At 48.7% G+C, this 25591-nt stretch overlaps 1 protein-coding gene across 1 annotated transcript in view; it reads right to left on the bottom strand.

Annotated features, from left to right (window-relative positions):
• Positions 1–25591, bottom strand: part of CUL4B (cullin 4B) — a 1392627-nt gene that overhangs the window by 1119504 nt on the left and 247532 nt on the right. Inside the window, exons 10-11 of the mRNA XM_069612678.1 lie at positions 23052–23119; positions 8595–8713 (exon numbers count right to left, since the gene is read on the bottom strand). Coding sequence (XP_069468779.1) covers positions 8595–8713; positions 23052–23119 — 187 coding nt within the window. The remainder of the gene's footprint in view (positions 1–8594; positions 8714–23051; positions 23120–25591) is intronic.

The raw sequence follows: 25591 nt of genomic DNA, 5'->3' as shown, positions 1-25591 counted from the left end.
CACAAGGTAAATAAAACCCACATACTTTTTTCACTTCACATTGAAGGGGAAAGTAAAACCCAATGTCACACTTTACTGAATGACAGTTATTCTAGGTAGGCAACAGCCTAATATAGAATTAAGGACAGGCTAGCAGCAAGTCAGGGGAAGCAAGACCCAGTTGGAGGACACTCATACAATTACCCTCAAAGGAATAATCTGGTGATACCAACACTTTACTTTTGGGAAGAGGCACAACCTAATCACAGGAGAGTAAAATACCTTCACATCTACTTTCTATTAGACTGGCAAAGCAGTTGCTAAGGAAGTGTTAGGGAGAATACTCTGTTTAGGCTGAATTTCCTAACCTAGTGAGTCCCCCAGCAGCTTTGCTGGATTTTTGGGGTTTATTTCTTTCTCCTGCCAAGAGTGAAACTCTTTTACCCTCACTCTTGGGCATGATTTGAGTGTGTTTCTTTGAATCTAGATGTGTTTAATGGGCTATGGGGACTTTTACTCCAGAGGGCTTCATGTGTTTTTGTGATGTGTGTTACACAGCACCCTCAGTGCAGTGACACAGGGGTGTCATAGTGACCCCCCCCCCAGTATAGACTCCATACCCTGGGACTGACTACTGTCTCCCAGGGCATGTAAAGTCACCATTGACTTTACTAGTCTTAAATTCTGAGCAGAACCAGTACAAACCATCATATTGTGGACGTACTGGCTGGGGCAATTCAATTGCCCCAGGGTCTGTTAGTCGGGGGGGGGCACATCTCCATCCCGCCTGATCGAGTTTTGGCTGGTGGCAGTGGATGCTACTTTTTCTATTCAACCGCGAATATTTTCCTATGGGATTTCCCATTGTTTTAGGCTACTATCTTTATTTAATTATCTACGGTAGCCTCGAACATACCGCCGGTTTATTTAATTAATATTAATTCTCCGGTTGGTATTTTTTGCCAAAACTTGATTCTAAAATGGCGTTTGTGTTCTCTTCTGTGACTCCAACCCAAGTCGAGCCCTTTGTTCCACGTTTTGGCGGGCTTCTCCACAGAAGCCCTCCAAAGTGGTGCCACTCTGTCTGGGGTACTTAGGAGGGGTGGAGGGGGATTTAGGCACCCTGGACTGAGTTGCCTAGGCAACTCAAGTCGCACTCCGTCCTGATTGGCCCAAGTGGTGAGCAGGCCAGCTCACCACTTAGCATGTTTGAGTGACAGCTAGGCTGAGTGAATGGGGGTTTTCTGCATAAAAGCAGGGCTTTGGGGACTGGAACTTCAGAAGTCGCCACAGGACCTAAGAATCCGACGAGGAAGAAGCTGAGCCGACCTGCCACGACACCACCACCGGTGGAGCCCTGCTGGACCGCCTCACCACTTTTCCCAACGACAGAGGAGATCTCCCGCCGGAGAGTCTTCTTCCTTTGACTGGTGGGGATAACCAGTTTCACCGTCTTTTCACTTTCCCGACATACCTCGTGGCCGCCTTGCCTGTGCCAAGCACCCCGGCAACCGGGATACCACGTTTTACCACGACCGCGAAACAAAGGTACCACCTTTAACCGGAAAACTCCGCGGCTGGTTTCTTCCCTGGTAGTGCAACGACCTTCATCTTTCCTCCAAGTCGAGATTTTCTCTTCCCCTGGACGACGACGCAACTTGCACCCACTGCCAGGAACAACTGCCACCGCTGGAGGATCCTTCCCACTTAAGGTACCGTGTCCTGCCTGGCTTCCCTTGCTACCGACTGTACGGGGTAGATTTAGCCCCCGGCTTTCGAACCTGGGTTAGCCTGGGACACCCTGGCTAAACTTTCCTAAGCCTCTCTAAACTCTTTTTGAACTCTCTGCAAGACTTTCTAAGCCTAGTGCAACTGTGTGATCTTGGGCGCATTTGTGCTCTGCTCTCTCTAAGAGTGGGCCCAGCCTTTGGCTCACCAGTGACTTTTTGCTCTTCTGCCTTGCTAAACAGTGTTCCTGAATCTTAGAGTGGTGTACATTTCCATATGCTGTCTTTTTCCCTCCCTTTCTCACAAACTTATTGGAGTGCCATCTAGTTAAGCGCTCACCTCTGTATGAAAGTAAGTGGCGTTTTACTGTGACTTATCTGATAAGGAGAAAGGGGTGTACATATTACAATAGTAACTGTGTTTAGAATATTTTACAAGAGTGCTGGAGTGTTTCAAACAGTGTGTTTTTAAATAAATAATTATATACTTTGATACCAAAGTTCTGGTCAGTGTTTGCTTGTATTATTGTATCTGAGTGCCTATTGTGTATACTTTGCATACTGTCTAATTCTTCTTGAGGGAAGTCTGACTGCTCAGCCACAGCTACCAGGTAAATCTGGGTGGTACAGACTGCTACCAAGTGGGTTTACTGCTAACACCTGTAGTCTTAAATCTTTTGCAGTGTTCCCTAAGGGAACTGCACAGGTTTCTGCATAACAGGAAGAAAATATGTTAACCATACTTTTCAGACTAGTGCATCACACATTCAAGATCAGTAAGAACATTTGTAACCGTTCACTCTTAGAATTACAGTTACCAATCAGCTCTTTACAAGTAACTAACTTTTAAACACTTATTTTCTTTTCTAGGTCCCAATCCCTTGAAAATCTTTCTCTGGGTCTTGGAGCATGAGTGTTCACAGTGGCAGAAGGGGGGTCATTGAGACTAGTGACCAACAGGCAGTGTCAGAATAGGTTCTTAGTTGCAAAAGTCAGAGTTCCTTAGGAAAACTGGGCAAACAGGAGAGTACTTTACTTCTGAGTTAGAAGTGGATCCAGGGGATTTGCAGAACACACCCTAGCATGATTCTAGCAGTGGGACTGGGTGCTTTGGATGAGAGCCCGCCCCCCCCCCAATCACAGAAAACAACCCTCAGCTACACAGAAATCCTAACAGGCTTAAGGTAAGTACATACCAAAGCCAACACAGTACCTCAGCATTGAAGATTTTGCAGCAGGAGAACTTCAGGGTCTGCAGCCAAATACCCGGTCAGTGGATTCCTTGTCGTGGTGACTGAAAACAGAACCTCAGAAGGGACTTTGCAGCAGGGATCGATGAAGGTGGCTCTAGGCAAGGTCCCCCCGCGGCTGAATGCGGTTCTGCGGATTTGGCGCCTTTTCAAGGAGCACAGAAGACAGAAAATCGCGGTTGAATTCTCATCGTTTTAAAGGTCCAGCCCTCTGGTGAGGGGACTTTTCGGACTCTATTGGTGTCTCTGGAGATCCACCAGGATGCCCACGAAGTTTCAACGAGATTCAGAATCTCGAGCACTGTACAATGGCTTTAGGTCCCAGGGTATTTGGGTATTGCAACAACGCAAGGTCGCAGCAACACGTGGGATAGCTCAAAATGCAGGTCTCATTGAGTCTAGTGGGTCTCACCAGGCTCTGGGTTGAGGACGTCGTTTTTGGAGTCCCCAGGTCGATGGGAATGAAGGGCTACAGCAGCCTCCGGTTACACAGCAGGCTCTCCAGTCGCTGGAAATCGTCTTAGCCGCTTTTCCTTCATCTTCCTCTTCGCTTTTGGTTCCACTGGTCGACTTTTCTTCAGCACAACCTCTGCATTCACTCCCCGCATTTTACAAGAAGGGGTGGTCTAGTTGCCCAATCAAGACAGACAGCCCGCCACTGGGATTTGTTCCCATTCAAGCAAGGCGTAAGACAAAGGGCTGGGGAGTTTTGGACTCCTCCCTCAATTCCTGCTCTCACAGACAGACTGAAGCCTGGGCGGGGAGTCCAGGGGACTCCCGCCGAAGATGAAAATCACAAAGTAATTTCCCACTCTAGATGTCAGCAGAAAGAACAAGAAACGACAAGCAACTAAAATGGTGAAAAAAGAAGACGGGGGACAGTTTGGTAAAAATGGACACCCTTGGGTCCCTTTAATGCAGCTGTGAACAAAGCCCACGGTAAAGGTGCACCAAATACATACATGGTATCACTGCCACCAGCCATTGAAGGTAAGCTTGTCACTGTAACAGAATTGTTACAGTTTTAAGGTAAAAGGGGATACATTGCATCTCCCCAGCACTCCACATAAGGTGGGGTGTGCGTGTTTCACTTAACAAAATGTGAAAGGGATCCAAAGATCCTTTCTACCCTTGGGAACTGTAGTTCACTCAAGGTTAGCAAAAGAAAGTTAAAAGGCGAGCCTCTAGGGCAACCCAGCAACAACAGGCACTTACTGCCAATACGTTGTTAAAGAGGATAACTTTAATAAGACACTAAGAGTCTTAAAAAAAAGACACCCATAAAAAGAGTTAAAGATTATGTGAGTGCAGAAAAAGGTTCCCACTTATTAATGAAAAATATCCCACTGGTAAAGCAAAAAGTTCTGTGAAAATCTTACCCAACATAAGGGTAGCTTGAGAACACTTAAGCTTGTTTTTTAAGGGGAATGGTACAGATAAAAAAAAATGCACAAAGGCATGATCTGACCATGGACAAGGGGAGATCCAAGTGTTACAGGAGTGGATATTGATGGTAGATATGCAGTCCAATATGTGTTGACCGCTATATGGGTTGGGACATGAATGATTTGGTTTAGGCCTGTTGGGGAGAATACTCAAAATGTGCTTCTCTCTATCTTAGAGACCCCCAGCTCTTTTGCTGAACTTTGGGGATCTGTACGTTTTAATTCCGTTTTGTTTTCTGTGTTTATTTTCTTTAGTTATGGAGTTTTAACCAACTCCGTAGGCATCATCTTTTTTATGTGTCACACAGCACCCTCAGGGCAGTGACAAAGGGATGTCTTTAAGACTTCCCAAAGGTTTACATACCTTCTCTGGGATAAACTTTCCCCGAGAATGTAAAGTGAAATTGACTTTACTAGTCTTTCCAAATTTCTAGACCCAGCATACCCCATCTTAAAACAGAGTGCTGGAGGGGTTACTTAATATGCCCTGTGTCTAGATACTCATGTAGCAGTCAAATGCTACCCTTTTCCTATTGAAAAGGCTGGTGGCAGTGGTTTTACAACGAACTACCATGATTTGTCCCGACCGTGAACACCGGTAGCTAAAAATCACAGGAGCCATGTTTTCCAAGATGCACATTAAGCCCCTTTGTTTAAACAGGTCCCGGTCTTTTATCTCCATTTCTTTTTGGAAAGGTCCTTCTAGTGTTTGTCTCTGCGCGCCAAACCAGGTTTGTTTGGTCCCTTTGTCCGTGTGCCTTTGGCGGGCTTCAGGACTGAAGACTGTCTCTGGCGCCCGAGTGTCTGGGGTGGGCAGGAAGTGAGGGAGGTGTCCGAAACTCCCTGTGCTTAGTCTCCTAGGAGACCCAAATGCACTCTCGCATGATTGGCTGGCTGACTGTCCGGCAAGGACAGCCACCCTGCTGGGTGAGTGGCAGTTAGGCTGGAATGAATGGGAGGAAACTGGGTAAAAGGCGAGTCTCCAGGAATGGAAGGCAGAGTCGACCACAGGAACGAAAGAACCGAAGACGAGCTGGAAGACGACGGCGGCTGCAACCACTGGACTGTTGGTTTGCCCGGTGAAGCCCTGCTGCAGGTCCGAATTGCCAAACTCCATTTGACAGAGAAGCTCGTTCAAGGACGGCTTCTTCCTTTGAGTTGGTGGGACCAATCAACTCATAAAACACATGGATACCATTCTCAAGGCTGGTTAGGATTAACCAGGGAGAGGGACACCAGTTTGTGTGCTTGAATCTACAGCTACTGGAAACTGAAGTGACTCCATTTTATTTCCTTTCTTCAACGATCCCGTGCAGTGCAGGAGTCCCACGACGTCCTCCCTCTTGTCCCCAAGACAAACTCAGGAACAGCGAGATTTGCAGGAACTGCCAGGAACCAAGACTGCAGCAACATTTGTTTTCTTCAATAAAAGGTACTGTGCCAACCCGATTGGGAGAAGGCCACTCCTGCGGTGAAAGTTTGTGAAACCTTCCCAATTTACAGGCCTAATCAGCTTGTGACCCCACAAATAATTCTTTTTTTGCCTAAACTACTTCTGAGAACTTTTGCAAAGACTTAACCGTTTGATACCAGAACTGCTTTTATCCTATCCAGAACACTAGCCCATTGACTTTGGCCTGGCCTATTGACTTGAATTGAACTCTTCTGGCGAACTGAAACTATTTGCACTGCCTAGAAAGTATATATAATCTATTCTACTTACTTTTATCCTTTTTGCTCACTGCTAAGTAACTGAACTGCCATTTGGCTCCTTTTTTGAAGTGTATTGGTCTATAATAAATTGTCTTCTTCTAGTGAAATGTTTTATAAATGACTGTGTAAATAATTTAATAAGTGTTTTACCAAGAAACCTTGAGTACAAGTGTCTACTTGAACAACTGTGATTGAAAGTCCTTTGTGTAACTACTTGTACTGCTCACATCCACTCTTGAGATACGCCTGGCTGCTCAGATCGCTACCAACAAACTGTGTGGTACAGACTTATACCAAAGGTTGGACTTGCTTACACCTGTAGTCCTAATTGTTTGTGGTGGTCCCAGAGGGTACTGCATACAATTCTGCCTAACAAGGCCCAAGTCTGAAAGCGTGTGTTGCAGTTAGCCCACTGCAGGAGCATAGGGGTGGTCTAACCAAAAGTTGAAATCACCAAGCAGTATAAAGCAAGATGTTGGCTTGGGAAGGGGGAGTACATAATTAGAAAGAGCTAAAATAAAATTATCAGAAAATGAAGGGGGGAGTGGTAGATCAGTAGGAAATTAACCATAGCTTCCGCATTCATCCACTTTAACGTGCATGCATTCTGTTCCCTCGATTATGTGGGCTTGTATTTCCCAAGCTGATCGCGTGTCTTTAAGTTTCATTGCGACACCTGCTCCCCGGCCTTTAGGTCTATCTAGTCTTCACATACTGTATCCTGTTGGAATAGAAAGATTTAGGGCAGGTGCCGCAGAGATGGAGCCCCAAATTTCTGTCAGCAAGCAGATGTCGAGATTATAGAGCTCTATATAGTCGGCCACCTCATGTGCGTGTTTTACCAGAGACCTGGTATTGAGGAGCATACAATGTTAAGTGTCTAACAGGAGCCGCTGAATGTACAACGGGTTCTGGATGGGGAGAAATTGGCTCGGATTGTAAAGGGGTCAAGGAAGCCTCTTTGCTTGGAGTATCCTGGGATGTAAATACCATTGCTGGAAAGCAGGAGGCCATCGAGTCCTCCGAATGGATGGCTGCCTGGGACGCAGGTAATCCTAGCCTAGTTATAGAAATGGCATCTATAATTTGACATGTGTCCTGGTTGGGACACGTCGGAGCGATTGGAGTAGATACCGAAGAGATGAGACTTAGCCCCTCGGGCTAGTGACTGGGTAAGAGGGAGAACGGTTGAAGATGTTTCTGGCTGCCTCTATAGCATCCAGAACTTCTTGAAGTCCTATGGCTAGCAATTGGGGAACAGACAGCCGACTGACGTGCGTCCGGCATGTCTGGTAACGGACCGGCACAGACCGGCTTGCTCCTTCACACCGGGTTTAAACACAAGAGCGCGAAGGAGAACTACCAGTCTGACAGGATTTGTAGTTTTGTTAGCAAGAAAAGCTGTGTGTGTGCAGACTAAATCTGCATTAAGTCGCACAGTGAAACAAGATAAAAATATCAACAAAATGCAATTAAAAGCAGTAGGGTAAAAATACAATTTGATTTCCAGGCTAAAACAAAAGTAAATACTAAAATATCAAAGGCAGGTTTTCCCACTCCAAGTAACCAGCTGTTAGAGCTATACATGCTACAACAACGTAATAAAATAAACAAGCAGAATTTAACACTATGGAGTATCGAAGTGGATCGGCCCTTAAATAGGGGCACATACCGTCTTGCCCCTTCCCTGCTAAAGAAGGTCTCCCTTGTTAGTTGTTAACTTTCTGTTTCTATAACACAAGAGACTGGAAGAAATTCACAGGAACTCTTTGAATTCTGCTGCTTGTCGAGACTTTGAACCTTCTCCAAACTGCCTTTAGCTAGGGTTGCATTTTGGGCGAAGAAACCCTCTCTAGAACCTTGAACCAAGCTAATGTTATACTAACTAGCCCATTTTCTCCCTTTAAGTGACTTTACTATGTTTTTGCAGAATAAATGCATTACCGTATGAACTGTTAAAATCTGCAGGTTCGCGTAATAATCGATAATACGATAACATTGTCTATTCCCTTCCCAAAGTTGCTACAACCGTAACCACCATCAAATGCCCTTTGAAGAGTCTTCAAGTATTCCCAAGTGTTATGGTGTAAACGTCCGAGGTAGTTAAAGTGATTCTGGTGTATATATAATAAATATATAATTTTATATATATTAGACGTGTACGTTTCTTTGTTGTACATGTCGAACTAGGTTCAAAGTACTTACAGATAACATCTTACTCTTAAGGTAAGCCTGACTGCTTTGCCACTCTACCAAGATCCTTAGTTAGTATAAACTGATACCAAGAGTTGGAGATCTACAAACCACTTGGATATCTTCCTAAAGTCTTACTACCAGCATGACTTTAGGAAAGCTCCCCTAACAGAGAGCTTGCCAGCTTTGTATAGAGTTGGTTTGAACACTAGCATTTGCGTCAACTCCTATTGATCCTGTGCCACAGAAAACAAAATGTCACCATTACATATGAAGGCAAACTTTACCTTGATGTATTCAATCCAATGCTGTAACAGGACCTGCACACCACCTCGGACCCTGCTAAATAACTGATACAGCAACGACAAATCTTGTATTCGGTTTTCATCCAATAGATGATTTAAACCTGTGTCGAGGGCAGAAAATGTGAAGGAAAAAATAAGAAATTTCAATAATTCAACTTCTGTTTAGATACAAGAATCGATATGCATACATTAGTAAGCATTAATGCACGAGTACATAATCAAAAGTAACCAATTTACAACTTCGACAATACTCTATACTAATCTTATTCGGATGTTTTCTCAAAAAATGAACAGACAGTGGGTGTGGCGGGTAATAAGAAAAACAAACAACCCCCGCCCAAACCCCAAACCCATCATGGGCTTGGTAATATAAATGTTAGGCAGGATTTAATTTTTGGGATTCCTGTCGACTATATAAGGTCGCCCAACATTTTGCTCCCCCGCCTATTGCTTTTGGATATCTTACCTATTTCTTGTGATCAGTGGGACTTTTACTGAAGTCCCCTTGCAACTGGAACCTTTTTTAAGAACGTACAGTCATTTGGTGGCCCTTAAGGTCCCAAGGACAAGGGTGCTACTAACCACACCATTTTTAGCCAAACTTGATATATCACCCTACATTGGTTCTGGAGACTAAGCTGGTGTAAAGCTGTAATTTAGGTTTGGATTCACCAGGGGTGCAAGCCACGTTACCAAATTCGTATTTTTGAAAGGTGTGAATGGGCCTTCCAAAATCTACAATTTTAAGCTCTTAAAAGGATGTAAACGTCTGGTTTCCTTGTAATGGCAAGATTTGAACACTTATTTTAATGCATCTATATTTTTATTTCTATGTAATGAAGATTATGTTCTATTTAAGATAAACATAAGACTGTTGATTTTTCTTTTTGGTGTTCATTAGAGTATTTGTATTTTTTCTTTTTAAGTCCTACTTTCTGCCGTTGTGTTTCTTGGGGTTTGTCTGGGAAACCATAGAACAGGCTTCAATTGGAGGTTCTGAACATGTGGGCTCACATGTCCGCCTCGGTTCTGACCAGCGTACACTGTCCTTTGCAAACACAACCGGTGGGGTGGGGCCTGTGTGGTGGGCGGATTTTAGGGGCAAACCTGACTGGCTGAATTACTCCCTTTGTTTTGGGATTATTTCCCACGAGTGGTGGGCTGGCCCTGAGCCAGACCCTGAGAGTGCTGGATATTGGGGGAGGCTTTGATCCCTCCCTCAATTCTGGCAAAAGTTTGGTACAATAGCAGGCAGTTTTACCTTGTAGAAAAATCTGACACCGTACACAATTGTAGCAAACTTTAAGACCAAATCTGGCCATAGACTCTAGCCTGTAATCCAGTTTTCATTTTCTGCTGCTGGATGTTAGGGAGAATTATCAGAAATGTGCCAATTCCCTCTGCCTTAGAGACCCCCCCAGCAACTTTGCTGGATTTTGAGGGCTTGATTTTTTTTTTTTACCTGAAGAGAGAGAGACCCTTTTTCCCACTCATGTATTTTAATGTGATTTTGGACACGGTTTATTTTGGTTATGGAGTCTGACAAACTCCATAGGCATCATCTTTGACATTGTGTCACACAGCACCTTCAGTGCAGTGACACAGGGAAGTCTTTCAGTTTTCCCCTAGGTTTACATTCCTTCTCTGGGATAAACTACTGTTTCCCGAGTAGTAAATGTTAGGGAGAATTCTCTGTTTAGGCTGAATTTCCTAACCTAGTGAGTCCCCCAGCAGCTCTGCTGGATTTTTGGGGTTTATTTTTTTTCTCCTGCCAAGAGAGACTCTTTTACCCTCACTCTTGGGCATGATTTGAGAGTGTTTCTTTGAATCTAGATGTGTTTAATGGGCTATGGGGTCTTTTACTCCATAGGGCTTCATGTGTTTTTGTGATGTGTGTTACCCAGCACCCTCAGTGCAGTGACACAGGGGTGTCATAGTGACCCCCCAGTATAGACTCCATACCCTGGGACTGACTGTCTCCCAGGGCATGTAGTCACCATTGACTTTACTAGTCTTAAATTCTGAACAGAACCAGTACAAACCATCATATTGTGGACGTACTGGCTGGGGCAATTCAATTGCCCCAGGGTCTGTTAGTCGAGGGGGCACGTTTCCGTCACCCCTGATCGAGTTTTGGCTGGTGGCAGTGGATACTACATTTTATATTGAACCGCAAATATTTTCCTATGGGATTTCCCATTGTTTTAGGCTACTATCTTTATTTAATTATTTACGGTAGCCTCGAACATACCGCCGGTTTATTTAATTAATATTAATTCTCCGGTTGGTATTTTTTGCCAAAACTTGATTCTAAAATGGCGTTTGTGTTCTCTTCTGTGACTCCAATCCAAGTCGAGCCCTTTGTTCCACTTTTTGGCGGGCTTCTCCACAGAAGCCCTCCAAATTGGTGCCACTCTGTCTGGGGTACTTAGATGGGGTGGAGAGGAATTTAGGCACCCTGGACTTAGTTGCCTAGTCGCACTCCATCCTGATTGGCCCAAGTGGTGAGCCGGCCGGCTCACCACTTAGCATGTTTGAGTGACAGCTAAGCTGAGTGAATGGGGGTTTTCTGCATAAAAGCAGGGCTTTGGGGACTGGAACTTCAGAAGTCGCCACAGGACCTAAGAATCCGACGAGGAAGAAGCTGAGCCGACCTGCCACGACACCACCATCGGTGGAGCCCTGCTGGACCGCATCACCACTTTTCCCAACGACAGAGGAGATCTCCCGCCGGAGAGTCTTCTTCCTTTGTCTGGTGGGGATAACCAGTTTCACCGTCTTTTCGCCTTCCCGACGTACCTCGTGGCCGCCTTGCCTGTGCCAAGCACCCCGGCAACCGGGATACCACGTTTTACCACGACCGCGAAACAAAGGTACCACCTTTAACCGGAAAACTCCGCTGCTGGTTTCTTCCCTGGTAGTGCAACGACCTTCATCTTTCCTCCAAGACGACGACGCAACTTGCACCCACTACCAGGAACAACTGCCACCGCTGGAGGATCCTTCCCACTTAAGGTACCGTGTCCCGCCTGGCTTCCCTTGCTACCGACTGTACGGGGTAGATTTAGCCCCCGGCTTTCGAAACCTGGGTTAGCCTGGGACACCCTGGCTAAACTTTCCTAAGCCTCTCTAAACTCTTTTTGAACTCTCTGCAAGACTTTCTAAGCCTAGTGCAACTGTGTGATCTTGGGCGCATTTGTGCTCTGCTCTCTCTAAGAGTGGGCCCAGCCTTTGGCTCACCAGTGACTTTTTGCTCTTCTGCCTTGCTAAACAGTGTTCCTGAATCTTAGAGTGGTGTACATTTCCATATTCTGTTTTTTTCCCTCCCTTTCTCACAAACTTATTGGAGTGCCATCTAGTTAAGCGCTCACCTCTGTATGAAAATAAGTGGTGTTTTACTGTGACTTATCTGATAAGGGAAAAGGGGTGTATATATTACAATAGTAACAGTGTTTAGAATATTTTACAATAAGAGTGCTGGAGTGTTTCAAACAGTGTGTTTTTAAATAAATAATTATATACTTTGATACCCAAGCTCTGGTCAGTGTCAGCTTGTATTATTGTATCTGAGTGCCTATTGTGTATACTTTGCATACTGCCTAACTCTTCTTGGGAGAAGTCTGACTGCTCAGCCACAGCTACCAGGTAAATCTGGGTGGTACAGACTGCTACCGAGTGGGTTTGCTGCCAACACCTGTAGTCTTAAATCTTTTGCAGTGTTCCCTAAGGGAACTGCACAGGTTTCTGCCTAACAGCAACGCCGCTAGGGAGATTCCTTCTTAGATTGCCCAGAACGCGAGCTGCAACGCCTCTCTGCACAGTGCAAGTGACCCTACACCACCTCTTTTGTTGAGATAATGCATGGCCACTGTGTTGTCCGTCATTATCAGAACATTCCTTCCCGTACATACGGCAGAAAAGCCTTCAGCTCTCAGCTCCAAAAGATTGATTTATGTGTGGTTTGGACTCCAATGGAGACCAACGACCGCTGATGGTCAGATCGTTGGTGTGAGCTTCCCACCCTATGAGGGAAGCATCCATCACTACAGTTCCCTCTGGCCATAACTGCCAAAAAAGGTTCTCCTTTCATGAGATTTCCTTCGAAGGCCCACCACAGAAGATCCTGCGAGACGCAGAGCAGAATCCAAAGGAGATCCGGCTTCTTGCCTGAGGATTGAGACCATTGCGTCCCGTTAGCCCATTGAAGGGATCTCATCCTCAGGAGGGCCTCTGGCACCAGAAATATGCAGGATGCCATGAGGCCTAGCAAGAATTTGAAACCCGGAAGACTCTGGGCTTGTAGAAATTTGGTCACCATCTGGATAATGTGTTAAGCCCTCACCTTGGGTGGCAAACACATCCCCAAGGACCTGCCCAGCAGAGCTCTGATGTACTGGAGCCGTTGGGAAGGTGTCAAATGTGACTTCTTGAAATTGAGGGGGAAGCCCAGCTTGTGAACGGAGTGGCAGGTGACGCCGAGATGTCCAGGTAGGGGTAGACGTGAATCCCTCCTCTCCCGAGATGCGCTGCCACCACCACCAGCATCATGAGCTAGGTGAAGACCCTCAGGCAGAGGTCAACCCGAATGGCAGGACCCGGAACTGATAAGTGTGAGCCGCCAACTGCGAACCTATATTTCCTGTGCTTGAGATGGATCAGCACATGAAAATAAGCATCCTGTAGGTCCAATGACACCAACCAACCCTGAAGCTGGAGGGCCTGAAGGATCTGAGAAAGAGTGACCATCTTGAACTTGTCTTTTCTGAGGCACTTGTTCAAGCATCCTAAGTCCAAGATGGGTCTCGGTCCTTCTTGGGAATCAAAAAATACGGGGAATACCAAACCTTGTTCCTCTCTGCCACAGGCACTGGTTGATTATTGATATTTTATTTCTATGGCGCTCGTACACAAGTGTTTCAGAGCACGACGAGGGAGGGGAACAGGGGAGAACAAAAGAGCGATCTTACTAGGCCCAGTGAGATTGAGAACGCGCAAGTGCATGGGAGAGGGGGGAGGGGAAAGGTGCACGGAAGAGGGAAGAAGTGCAAAGTGCGAAGCAGAGGAGAAGGAACAAATTACTTACCTGTAACTGTTGTTCTCCAGCATGGATCCGGCATGGATTCACATGCTCATGAATATTCCCCGTCAGGCTGGGAATCCTCAGTAAAGAAAAAAATCAGTATCAGTTTCGTTTCTGATCTGTCTTCCTTAGTAGTAACCAGTCACTGGTCTCTGGGTCATACTGCCCCCAGCCAATGACTGCGCTCTCCCTAAGCCCCGCCTCTGGCAGCCATCTTCAGATTTGGTAGCACGTAAAGTGGCAGTATGACCAAGTGAAGAGCCGCAGAGGGGTAGGAGGGAGGGTTCACATGTGAATCCATGCCAGACCCATGCTGGAGAACAACAGTTACAGGTAATTAACTTGTTCCTTCTCCAGCATGGGGTCTGGCATGGATTCACATGCTCATGAATATAAGAATACATAGCAGTACACACATGCACAACCACAGGGGGTGGCAAAAGGCTCAACATTAAGCAACTCTTACCTTCCCACCAGGTCTTCAGGCGAACAGGTTGCGCAGCACTGCTTGGCCGACTCTGGACTCCTCCCTGGAATCCCAGTCGACGCAGTAGAATCTGTTGAAGGTGTGTGTCGACCTCCACGTAGCAGCCCTGCAGATGCCCAGCAGGGGCACACCAGACAAGAAGGCTGTGGTAGCAGCAATCGCTGTGGTCGAATGGGCTCTCGGACGACCAGGCAACAGTCGGTTCGCCAACCGGTGACAGTGCATGATGCAGCCAGAGAGCCATCTGGAAATGGAAGCCTTCGAGAGAGCCTTCACTTGGTTCACAGGCCCAAAGTTCACAAACAGCTGTGAAGTCTTCTGCAAACTCTTTGTGCGGTCCACATAGAACTTCAGCGCTCTAGCCACATCCAGCAAGGGCAAAGTCCTCTCGGCCGGCGACGAAGGCGACGAGAAGAAAACTGGTAACACCAAGGGCTCGTTGAGGTGGAAGTCCGACGGCACCTTGGGCATAAAGGAGGGGTGCGTCCTCAGCACCACCCTTGTGTCGTGAAAAGTCAAGTATGGAGGCTTGCAGGATAGGGCCTGGATCTCTCCCACTCATCGTGCGGAGGTGATGGCCACAAGAAAAGCTGTCTTCCACGACAGGAACTTCAACGGTGCCTAATGCAGAGGCTCAAATGGGGCCCCCACGAGCCTAGACAGCACCACGTTGAGCTCAAGGACAGGAACATTCACCGGCGGGAACGATCGGAACAGTCCCTTCATAAATTCCTTCACCAGGCGATGAGACCACAAGGATGCCCGTCCCATAGTTCTGGTGTATCCGGAGATGGCAGCCAGATGTATCTTGATGGAAGCGTGAGCTAGTCCAGCCTTGGCCAGCAACAGTAGGTACGCCAGTACTTGAGGGGCCGTAATCCGCAAAGGGCTAATCTTCTGTGCACGGCACCAGACCGACTTATGTCCGTAGCACTTGAGAGTCGAGGACGCCCTGGCCTTTGCAAGAACCTCTCTGGAGTCAGCCGGGATATCGTACCCTCCAAACTCTAGTGCTGCAGGAGCCAGGCCTGCAAGTTCAGTGACTCTGGGTCGTGATGAAGGATGGCGCCTCCTTCTCTGGAAAGAAGATCTGCGTCCGTCGGCAGCTTGACCGGTAGGGGCGCCGACAAGTCCAGAAGGTCCGGGAACCAGATCTGCCTCGGCCACGCCGGTGCGACGAGGATCATCCTGCACCGTGACCTCTTGAGCTGGTTGATGAGTCGGAGCAGCAACGGCAACAGAGGGAACGCATAAAGGAACAGGCCGTCCGAGGGGAACGAGAAAGCATCGCCCATGCTCCTCGGTTGGGGAAACCTGCTGGCAAACCTCTGGCACTTGGAGTTCGTCGCCGTCGTGAACAGGTCGATCTGGGGTTTGCCCCATCGCTGGAAGAGTCGGTCCACTTGATCCTGGCGTAGTTCCCCCACTCGTGGCACGAGCGCAGCGCTCTGCTGAGTGAGTCGGCCAAGGGTGTTTTTTATCCCTGCCAGATGAACCGGCACCAGAAACATCCCTTGAGCAACGGCCCAATGCCACAGATCTTGGGCTTCCTTGGATAGGGCTGGGGATCTGGTTCCGCACTGCTTCCGGATGTAGAACATCATCGTGGTGTTTTGTCGGTGAAGATCCTCACCACCTTGCCCTTGAGGGACGGGAGAAAGACCTGAGGGCCCAGGACACTGCCCGGAGCTCCAAGATGTTGATGTGGAGCAGCTTCTCCTCCGGGAGCCAAAGGCCTCTCGCGTGAAGATCTCCGGTGTGCGCTCCCCACCCCTCAAGGGAGGCATCCGTCGTCACCGTCACCTGGTGGGCCGGGGTCTGAAAATCTGTCCCTGCTGCTAGATGAGCACGGGTGCCCCACCAGCGGATCGCTCGTCGGAAGGTCTCGTTGAGAGGGATCCTGTCCTCGAAGCTGCCGTCGCTTGAATCCAGTGGGCATCGAGGAACTCCTGAAGAGGGTGCATCCGCAGCCTGCACAGGCGCACGAGATAAATGCAAGAGGACATCATCCCGAGGAGGGACTTGATGGACCTCACCCTGGCCATGTCCGTGGCCAGAAGACGCTGCACCTTGCCTACGATGGCCTTTGTCCTTTCCTCTGACGGCGAGGCCAGACGCGCCACTGTCGAGCTTGTCTCCCAGAAACAGTGCGACTTGAGCAGCAAGTCCCCCAGCCATTCACATCACACTACTGATCATTCTCCAGCACTTTTCTCACAGCTCAACAATGAGCGACACTCTGCGACATTCTAATATACATTGCTTCCCGGATCCACAGAACCTCAGGAACACTGATGCTGCTGCAGAAAGAACGGGGTTAAGTACGAGGCAAATACAATAGAATACAAGAATCACAGGGTCTGAATGATCTTACCTATCCGGTGTTTGGAAAACCCAGGAGACCTAGTGAATGAGGTTCGAGACTCCGATGAGAGGTAGTCCCCAGAACAATGGGGACCGGAGTCACAAGTGGGTACAGGACAGCCCACCTGAACCAAGGGCTTGGAGACGTAGCGTGAGCCCTCGAATGGCAATGGCGTAGTGCAGAAAAACAAAGTTCAAAGGGATGATCCGAAGGCAAGTGAGGGACGGGCCGAGGTTCAGCGATGAGTCAACAGTTCCAAGCAAAGGTACAAAGGATAATCTGAGGGAGTCCAGGTGAGTGATCCAAAGTCAAGGTAAACCAGAAGAGCAAAAGTCCAGACGTAGCGCCAAACAGAGTCGAAAGACAGCTGAGAAGCGGTGAGTGCTCCGTGCATCAAGCGTTATGTACTGGGCGCTTCCGGGTCACGTGACGCCCTCCATCATCACGTGGGAAACGCCGCTCTGAGTCACGTGAGCGGACGACTGTTCGATGCGGAAGCGTTCTGCCGCCCCTTCTGCTGTGTGCTCTCCATGGCAAATGCCAATGCAGGAAGGGCTGCAACCGGGCACGTACATTGTACCCGGTACGGAGCTTTCGGTCCTGTAGAGCAACCAAATCACGTGAGTCTCGAAACCTGGGGGGAGTAGTGTGGGAAACCGGGGAAGGTGTTGAGGGGGTACTAGCAGTGTTCTGATGTGCAGAGGAGCGCCTAACAGGAACTTCGGGTGTCCTTTTAGAATGGGAATGTGAAAGTATGCATCCTCCAAATCCAACGACAACAGGAAATCGCCCTCCTCCAGCTGTCCCAGCACGTGCTGGAGGGTGACCATCCGGAACTTCTGTGCCTTGATGTACTTGTTCAGTCGTCGCAGGTCCAGGATGGGTCGCCACCCTCCCGTCTTCTTTTTCAAGAGGAAGTACCTTGAGTATACTCCGGAGCCCCAGAGCCTCTTTGGGACGAGCTCGATGGCACTCTTGAGCATCGCCCTTACCTCCAACAGTAGTTGAGGGACGTGGTTTTCCTTCCTGGCCACGCGAGGAATGCGGGGGCACTTTAGAAATTCGAGGGCGTGCCCTTGGGCCAGGGCGTCCAGCACCCAACGGTCGGTGGAGATGGACTCCCACACGCTGATGAATTTCGCCAGCCGGCCTCCCACTAAGGTGCTTCGGTAGGGGCCCCGACGCCACGGTCGGTTCTTTCCCAGTCATCACAGCAGGTATCGAACAATCTGCCAGTCCACATAAGGAAAGAACCCAACTACCTACGCTTTCGTAAGTTAGTGAAAACGTATCTCTTTAACTGACCTCGCCACTCTTGACCCTCTAAACCTTTGATTTCTAGGAACTGTCTTGTCCCATTTCTGTTAGTCTTCGTATCCATGTTTCTGCGCCCCGAAACTTGCGAGTTACCAGCGCATTACAAATAAATAAATCTTGCTTGGTGGGCGCCTTGCCGCCTTGGCCTCCCTGACGACGACGGCAGGTTCCACCCGACTTGCCTCGTCCTCTATAGGCTTCCTGCGAAGAGGAAAGGGCCGCTTGGCGGTATATAGAGGAGCCACCGCTGAATCCCTTGGAGGCACCCTGCTTGCCTCCGGAGCTCCGAAAGGACGGCCTTCATTGCTGGAGAACTCCTAGGGCCTTAGCTGTCTCCGTGTCCACCTTGATGGCTTGGAGGGACTCATCCACTGTTTTCCCAAACAGGTTGTTCCTGTCGAACGGCATGTCCAAAACCTTGGCTTGTACGACCTGACGGAAATCCGTCGCCTTGAGCCACCCTCGTCGTCTGAGGCAAACGCTGTTGCCTAGCTGGCGGAAACCGGTGTCAGCAATGTCTGTTGCCACCGTTATGGCGTGGTCCGATGCCACCTCCCCTTCCTGCAAGATCTCCAGGGCCTCAGCTCTCTTGTCGTCCGGTAGGAAGTCCCACAGGGGGGCGATCTTGTACCATAACTCCCTGTTGTAGCGGGCCACGATCTTGAGGGCGTTGGGCACCTTAATCGTTGTAGCCGCCGATGAGAACTCGTCGTCCCATTGCATCCAGCTTCTTTCCTTCGCCGTCCGGATGGTTAGTTGACGTTGAGGTCGATGCCCACCACGCTTTCTTCTTGGCACCCGCTGAGACGACCGAGTCAGGGGTCGGTTGCACCCTAAGGCACAAAAGGGCCTCGTCGGGACCCGGTACTACTTCTCGTACCGATCCCTCTCGGCAGGCGTCGTAGACGGGTTCTTGAGAAGGGTGAGACCCTCGTCCCAGATGTCATCCAACAGAGGCACGGCGAGGACCGTCTTCCTCTTGACCTCGCGCCGTTGGTAAACGAAACTTTTCTTCTGGGACCGGGCCTCTTCGCGCCCTCGTTGAGGCCCTCCAAGACTTCGACCAGTTCTTCCTCGGAGGCTGTGTCCATGTCCACAATGGCCACCAGCTTCCCCCCCTCTTTTTCCGCCGGTCTTCACGAGGGTCTCATCGATGGGCCTGAAAGAGGCTTCCCTCCATGGTGGCAGAGAAACTCTGGGCCCCGAGGTCGCTTCCACTGGTGTAGCCTCCCCAGGCTGCGCCAGGGCCGCCGCAACTTCCTCGATAGAGGCCTTAGCCGGGTGAATCAAGGCCTTCACCGCTTTCGGCAGACCTGTGGCCTTCACCTTGGGGGGAGGGTCACCGCCTTGGTACCCCTCGGCTGGATCCTTCGAGATCGACCGGGGCCTCTCCAGAAGCTTTGCTGGGTTGTCGGCTTTTCTCTTCCCCGAGCCAGAGCGTTGGCTCGTGGCTGATGGTGCTGGAGAGGGGGCGCCGTGCCTGGCAGCCAAGGAGCCCGACCGTTCGGCGCTCCCGGTGCCCGCGGACTCGCAGTGCTTTGCCTTCTGTTGGGCCCCCTGTCGCCGGGGCGCCCTCACAGGACTTAGAAGACCGCTCAGACTACTACTACTTCTCACCTGACGGCTCTTTCCTTCGAGCCAGTTGGAGAGACGTTGATGTCGATCCTTGATGGTCCGTTCGACATGTTCCCGCAAAACGCAGTGTCCTTCTCCACGTGCGTTTTGTCCTCCTCCACGTGCATTTTGTCCTCATGAAGGCAGTACAGGCACTTTGAATGCTCGTCCTCTGAACACATTCTGCAGCTGGCATCCAGGGCAAACCCTGAACAGCTTTCCGGGCGTCGCGCTTCCTTTCTCCTGGGCCATGTCCGGGGTAGGCCACAGAAACTTCTGGACTCCTCCAAGCAGCGTAACTAGACGAAAACATCACCCTTGAGGGGCATAGAAAAATCCGAAACTGGTCCCCGTTGATCGGATGTAGAAACGGTGGAGCTTGAGGCTCTATTTAACCAAAAAATGAGAAAATCTCTTTGAAAAAGTGTGAAAACGCAGCAAAAAGCTCGAGAGCTAAACACGAGGACTCCCAACACTTGAGCGTGCAGTAAAAATCTGAAGATGGCTGCCAGAAGTGGGGCTTAGGGAGAGGACAGTCATTCGCTGGGGGCAGTATGACCCAGAGACCAGTGACTGGTTACTACCAAGGAAGACAGATCAGAAACGAAACTGATACTGATTTTTTCTTTACCGAGGATTCCCAGCCTGACAGGGAATATTCATGGGCATGTGAATCCATGCCAGACCCCATGCTGGAGAAACAGATAAATAATAATAAATAGTAAAGGCAACCAACAGTGGTAGTGCAGCCAGCATGAGTCAAGGCCTCAGAGCGGTTTAGACGTGGTGCAGCAACGCCAGATGGCAAAGAGGCTGCTGCTTGAGCAGCTTTGGCCACCTCTACCTCGTCCACCACAAGGAAATTTACGATGGCTCCTTTGACTGGACATTCCTCTCGCCCTTCCAAATTAGTAGAAGCGAAAAGATCCACCTCCATTGTTGTCCCATATAACGAAAAGGCTGAGGTTATCGAACAGCTGCGCCCAAAGATTTGGCAGCTGCTTTGGAGGTCTGCAAATTTTCAAGGCTCTCGTCACCCTTGCTGCCAAACAGATGAGAACCGTCAAAGGGCAGGTTGAGAAGACGAGCCTGCACATCCGGTGCAAACCCCGACCTCCTCAACCACGCAAACTTGCGCATCGCGGTGCTCATAGCCATGGACCTACTGACACTATCTGCAGTATCCAACCCAGACTGAAGTGATTCACACATGGCATCCTTGTCATCCTTCACAATAGCTAGAAAGCCATCCCTTTCTTCCCCTTTGGGACTATACTCAGCCGCTAAAGAAATACAATTCCATAGAGTGTGCGAAAACTTTGCTACGGCACAGGTAGAGTTGGCATATTTTAACGCCATACTCCCAGCAGAAAACATCTTGCGTGCCCATCCCTCCATGAGCTTATCGACCCTATCAAGAGAGATTGTAGGGTACGCCGCCTGCTTCGAGGTTGCCGTGGCTGCCTGGACCACCTAACTCTCCGGAGTGGAGTGAGTGGACAGGTAGCAGGGGAGGCTACTGGATGGGCGGTATTTTCTTCATCAGACTTGTTCACCGCCGGAATAGACTCCGGGCCGTTCCAAGTAGCAGCCACCCGCTTTCGCAACGCCACATGAAATGGCAACACAGGGTCGGTCAACGGACCCTGATCTGGAATATCTGTAAGATCAACTTGATCAGAATATACCAGAGGCCTTGACCAGCCCAAATACTCCAGCACTCACATTAGCCTCTGATAAGAGGAGTTGGCATGCTCCCCTGGGTCCGGCTTGCCGAACTCCAGTTCAGGGGGAAGTGTCAAGGCCACTGGCATCGTGCAAGGTTTGACACAGATCCTCCATCCGACTATCCTCCGAAACGAGGCAGTCTGGAACCCCATGGGTCCCATACTGGAGCCCAAAAGGGACATTCTCCTCTAACCTTTCTTCCTCCTCATAAACGTCATGGAGGGACTTAAAAAATCCTTCCTTGGAAGTGGAGCAAACCTTTGCTCAGCTACAGGCTTCAAAGACTTCGAAGTAGCCTTCATTGGAGGAACCACAAGCAGAGGGGCCTCTACTGACAAATTCAGCCCAAACGGCACCAATAGCGTTGGCGGCTCAGACTGTCGGCATCAACTAAGGCGTCAACGTCTTCGAGGGCCTGATCGGGGTTGAAGACCAGACAGACGCACCCGACAGCATGGCGCTGAGGGCTTTGAGGATTTCGAAGGCTTCGCCGGAAACCGTGACATCGACCTGGCACGTCTATGGTGATCTCTCAATGCCTTGTCCAAACGGGTCCTCGCCTGTCACAAGGGCCCAAAGGTGCGCGGGTATCCGGCCGAGACCGTTCCTTGCTGGCTTCAACCGAAGGCGCAGGTGGAAACGTGCCCTGGGACTGAGATTTTAAACATCTGCACCCAGAAAGCATCCCACTCCGCCAGGGTTGATGATTGGTCGGGCGGGTGACCCTTTTCAGGGAGGCATCAGCCAAATACTGACAAAGAAGACGACCGATGGCGCCGCTTCGTTGATCGCCTCGACGATGACTAGTAGCGAGAACCACTGCTGGACCGAGACCGCTTGGATTTCTTCCCACGAGGAGAGTCCCCTCTCGACTCGTCGGTCGAAAGACCAGCAGACTTGGATTTATGGGCCTTGGACACCCTTCCTACCTTCAGTTTCCCCTTTCATTCCCACAAGGCCTTGGCAGTCAACGACTGGCACTTCGAACAGTCATCCACATCGTGGCCCTTGCCGAGGCAACACAGACAAATTCGATGCAGATCCGTGATCGACATCTTGGAGCCGCAGTCCCGGCACTTCTTGAAGCCAGACCGCGGTGTTGTCGGGGTAGAAGGCAGACAATTTAACTTAACAGTAACCACGAGGCGTGTCGAGTTTTACGAAGCAAACATGTTTGCGGAAAAAACTGAACTGAGGCTACGGGCACTGTGCATGCTACTTCACACCCGATGACTTCACCCTCAACCGAAGCCTTTGAGGGACAACGACCCGACGCCATCGACGCAGGGCGTCCTCTGCCAAAGAAATTTCCGAAGCAGCACAGATGTGGACATTACATGTCAAAGATGAGGAATACGTTGCAGGACACAATCCATTCGAAAGGTTTTTTTTCAGTATACCTATTCTTAAATGAACTGTGTAAACTGATATTACCTACCAGATCTGCTACCCTCCTGAAAATAAGCCTAACTGCACAGATAGGCTTACCACTTTTAGAGAGGTTTGCTGTCCCTTTTGATGGGCTTGTTAAATCGGCCATAGGGCTAAATGTTTATACTGCCTACCCCAGAGGCCTGTGTAGAAATCTCCCTAACACTACGGATTAGTGCATCAAGTAATCCAATACATTCTACTTTCGTTGTATCTGAACGTGCCAATACTTTAAAAACACACGCTATTACGAGGTTAACAATAATGCATGCGGCTAGCAAACCAATGATATTTTCAACTTCAACTGTCCCTTGAAGTGCCATTCTAGGTAACAGGATGCCACTTTGTATCTCACTGCATCCAAATATATGAAAACGAAAAGTACCATTGCCCAACTCAAAAAATACAGAGCATTACCTTTCTGAAGAACTGATGTCAAGTGTTCACCAAGCAGCTGTTTTTCCACAGTAGCAATTAGTGGCTTCCTATTTTAAAAAAGAAAGGCATGCTTATATAGTGTGACAGCGTAAAAAATGATTTACAAAATAAACTTTCCTTAAACCACAATACCCTGAAGAAAGATACTTAATCCAGCACAATGTCACCATGATCAGTGGGCATCCTCACTCTTTACATATAAATTAGAAACCACATCAAATAACTTATTTTGAGACAGCCACCTCAAGTTTTGCATCTCAAGGAGGGCTTAGCGCCAGTAACGGGCACAGCCATTGTGTGCAGTGCCAGACATGGCAGCAGCCATTGTACCTCTTAGCAACTTCGATTCCACGGAATGGCTGCAGTTCCGTGACCCAAGTGAAGTTGAACAAATAACTCAATGTAATTATATATTAGACGGAGCATTGTGCAAGCACAATATTCAAGTATTGGTGACGCTAAACACCTTTTACCGGCGGTCTTTAGCATTTCAAGCAGTGTTAGGGTTTTTTTTCAAAGTCACTACCTGTGGCAGGACTTAGAACAGCCAACATAGGTTATAGCATGATTATTCACACCTCCGTTAAGCAATATAACTTTGTTGATCAAGCAGCAAGGCTAAACTAAGGCAAAAGGGAGCTTGATGTGTAGTAAAGTTACCACATAGCAGAAATGGCTAGTAAAAAGATGGGTACGCATATCTATTTATTACAATATTACGCTGAGGACATTTTATAGGTGTCAAGCTAAGTAAAAATACTAAAGTACACATATAACCCACAGCTGGGTAACCTATGGGCAATACACTTTCAATAACCCAAAAAGTTATCCCAAACAATAATTGCATGTAGCAATGTAGAGAGAAATTATGCTATAAATGCATCAGAACATATTTAATCCTAGGGCATTCAGCACCATATACTCAAATTTCAGGAATTCAGCCCTAGACTGTACGAAGTCTCTGGTAGTCTTTTAGGTGTCCCAAAAGGTCCCCGATTGATGAGGTGAGTAATGCAAGAGGGCCCATTACTTTAGTGCAGGTAAAGTACCGAAGTTAGTATAGAGCAACAAGCAGAATAGGGACTTAAGAGTCTTAAGTCAGTTTGTAGTGAAAGGAGAAGTAATGACCCCGACACCCCCACCATGGTAAGGTGAACCGAACTTTCCAACCAGTGCAAACCCAATGAGGTAGGTGAGATCAAGGAGGTAATGGATTGAAGCCCCCCTCCACTCCCCAAACCTGTACAAAGTGAAGTATGGTCCCAGGTGACAGGCAAACACTGGGTACAACATACCTCACTATTGTCAGTTCAAAGGGCGTTCAACATAGGCTGCGTCTAGGTTCCTGTGGAAACCTCAGACATTTAGGGACCCACATTCGGTCCCATGACCAAGGATAGACTTCGACAATACACGTCTTGCATTGACCCCGGGCAGGCACTGGAGGACATCAGTCTTCCAGCAGGCTTGTTTCTGGGTGGAGGGCAGCACAGCGAAAAAACTGGTCTCAATGGGTATATTATGCCTGAGTGAAGTTTTAGAGGGGGGGGGGGGGATCAGATACTTCGTTTTGATGGACTCTGAAATAAACATAACTTAAATCAAGGAATCTCAATCTATCCTTTGCTGTTAAGTGCAATATTACCAGAGAGAATCCTTATGACTAACGCCCCACTCGTTGATTGACCAGACATTTTTAAGATCTTTAACTGTCCTCTACAAATGGTATTATCCTGGGCTCATACAGCGGGGGTGCTGCCATAGGAAAAGCATGGAAGCTAAAACTAAGGGGGTGAGGTCCACCCTTTATTGGAACCTTAAAAAGATGGCCGGCTATCCTCAAAGCCAACGTCAATGAAGGCGGTGAGATTCTTACCTTCAAAGTAAATGAAAAAATCCCAGTGAAGGACATTTCTGCTTTGTCTGAAGGAACAAACAATTTATGTTACTCACTGTAATGACTAGAGTAATCCTAGTCCTTGGTCTCCCTTTCCTTCATCCTTGTGGGCTTCACATGGGGACGGTACTGGACCCTTTGGCATGCAGGCGGGAGCGCGACCCCCAACATCCCCCGCTAAAGACCTGCCCACCAGTACCTCCCCTCAGTCCCCTCGCGTCGTGCCGGTTGGTGACGGACGCTGCGGTTCAAGAACTCTCCGACGTTAGGTCAATGGCTTCCGAAACGAAACACTGGTCTTCGCTCGTCCCTTCATCACACTCAGCGGTTGTGGCGGCAGGGGAAGAACTGTCGGCCTGCGATATGCCGTAGGTCGCCCATTGCTTCAGGTGGAGCTCCTTAATCATTTTAGGACGAAGGAGTCGACAAGCCGCCGCGTTGTGGTTGAGGGGAACACTGTTGCACCGACGGTGCTAGTCTTTCCATGGATATTGGGCCCTACACTAGGGGCAAAATCTAAATGGCGGCTTGTCCATAGCGCAAGACAGGTATAGCGATGACAAAACACAGGGAACAAAGAAGGTGAAAGAGGAAAGGCATACTTGAAAGAATATGTCCACCC

Source organism: Ambystoma mexicanum, chromosome 5p, assembly GCF_040938575.1.
Source record: "Ambystoma mexicanum isolate Mex_15411 chromosome 5p, UKY_AmexF1_1, whole genome shotgun sequence".
Classification (NCBI taxonomy): domain Eukaryota; kingdom Metazoa; phylum Chordata; class Amphibia; order Caudata; family Ambystomatidae; genus Ambystoma; species Ambystoma mexicanum.
The sequence above is the reverse complement of the archived record's forward strand: the minus strand, read 5'-3'. Positions and strand labels throughout refer to the sequence as shown.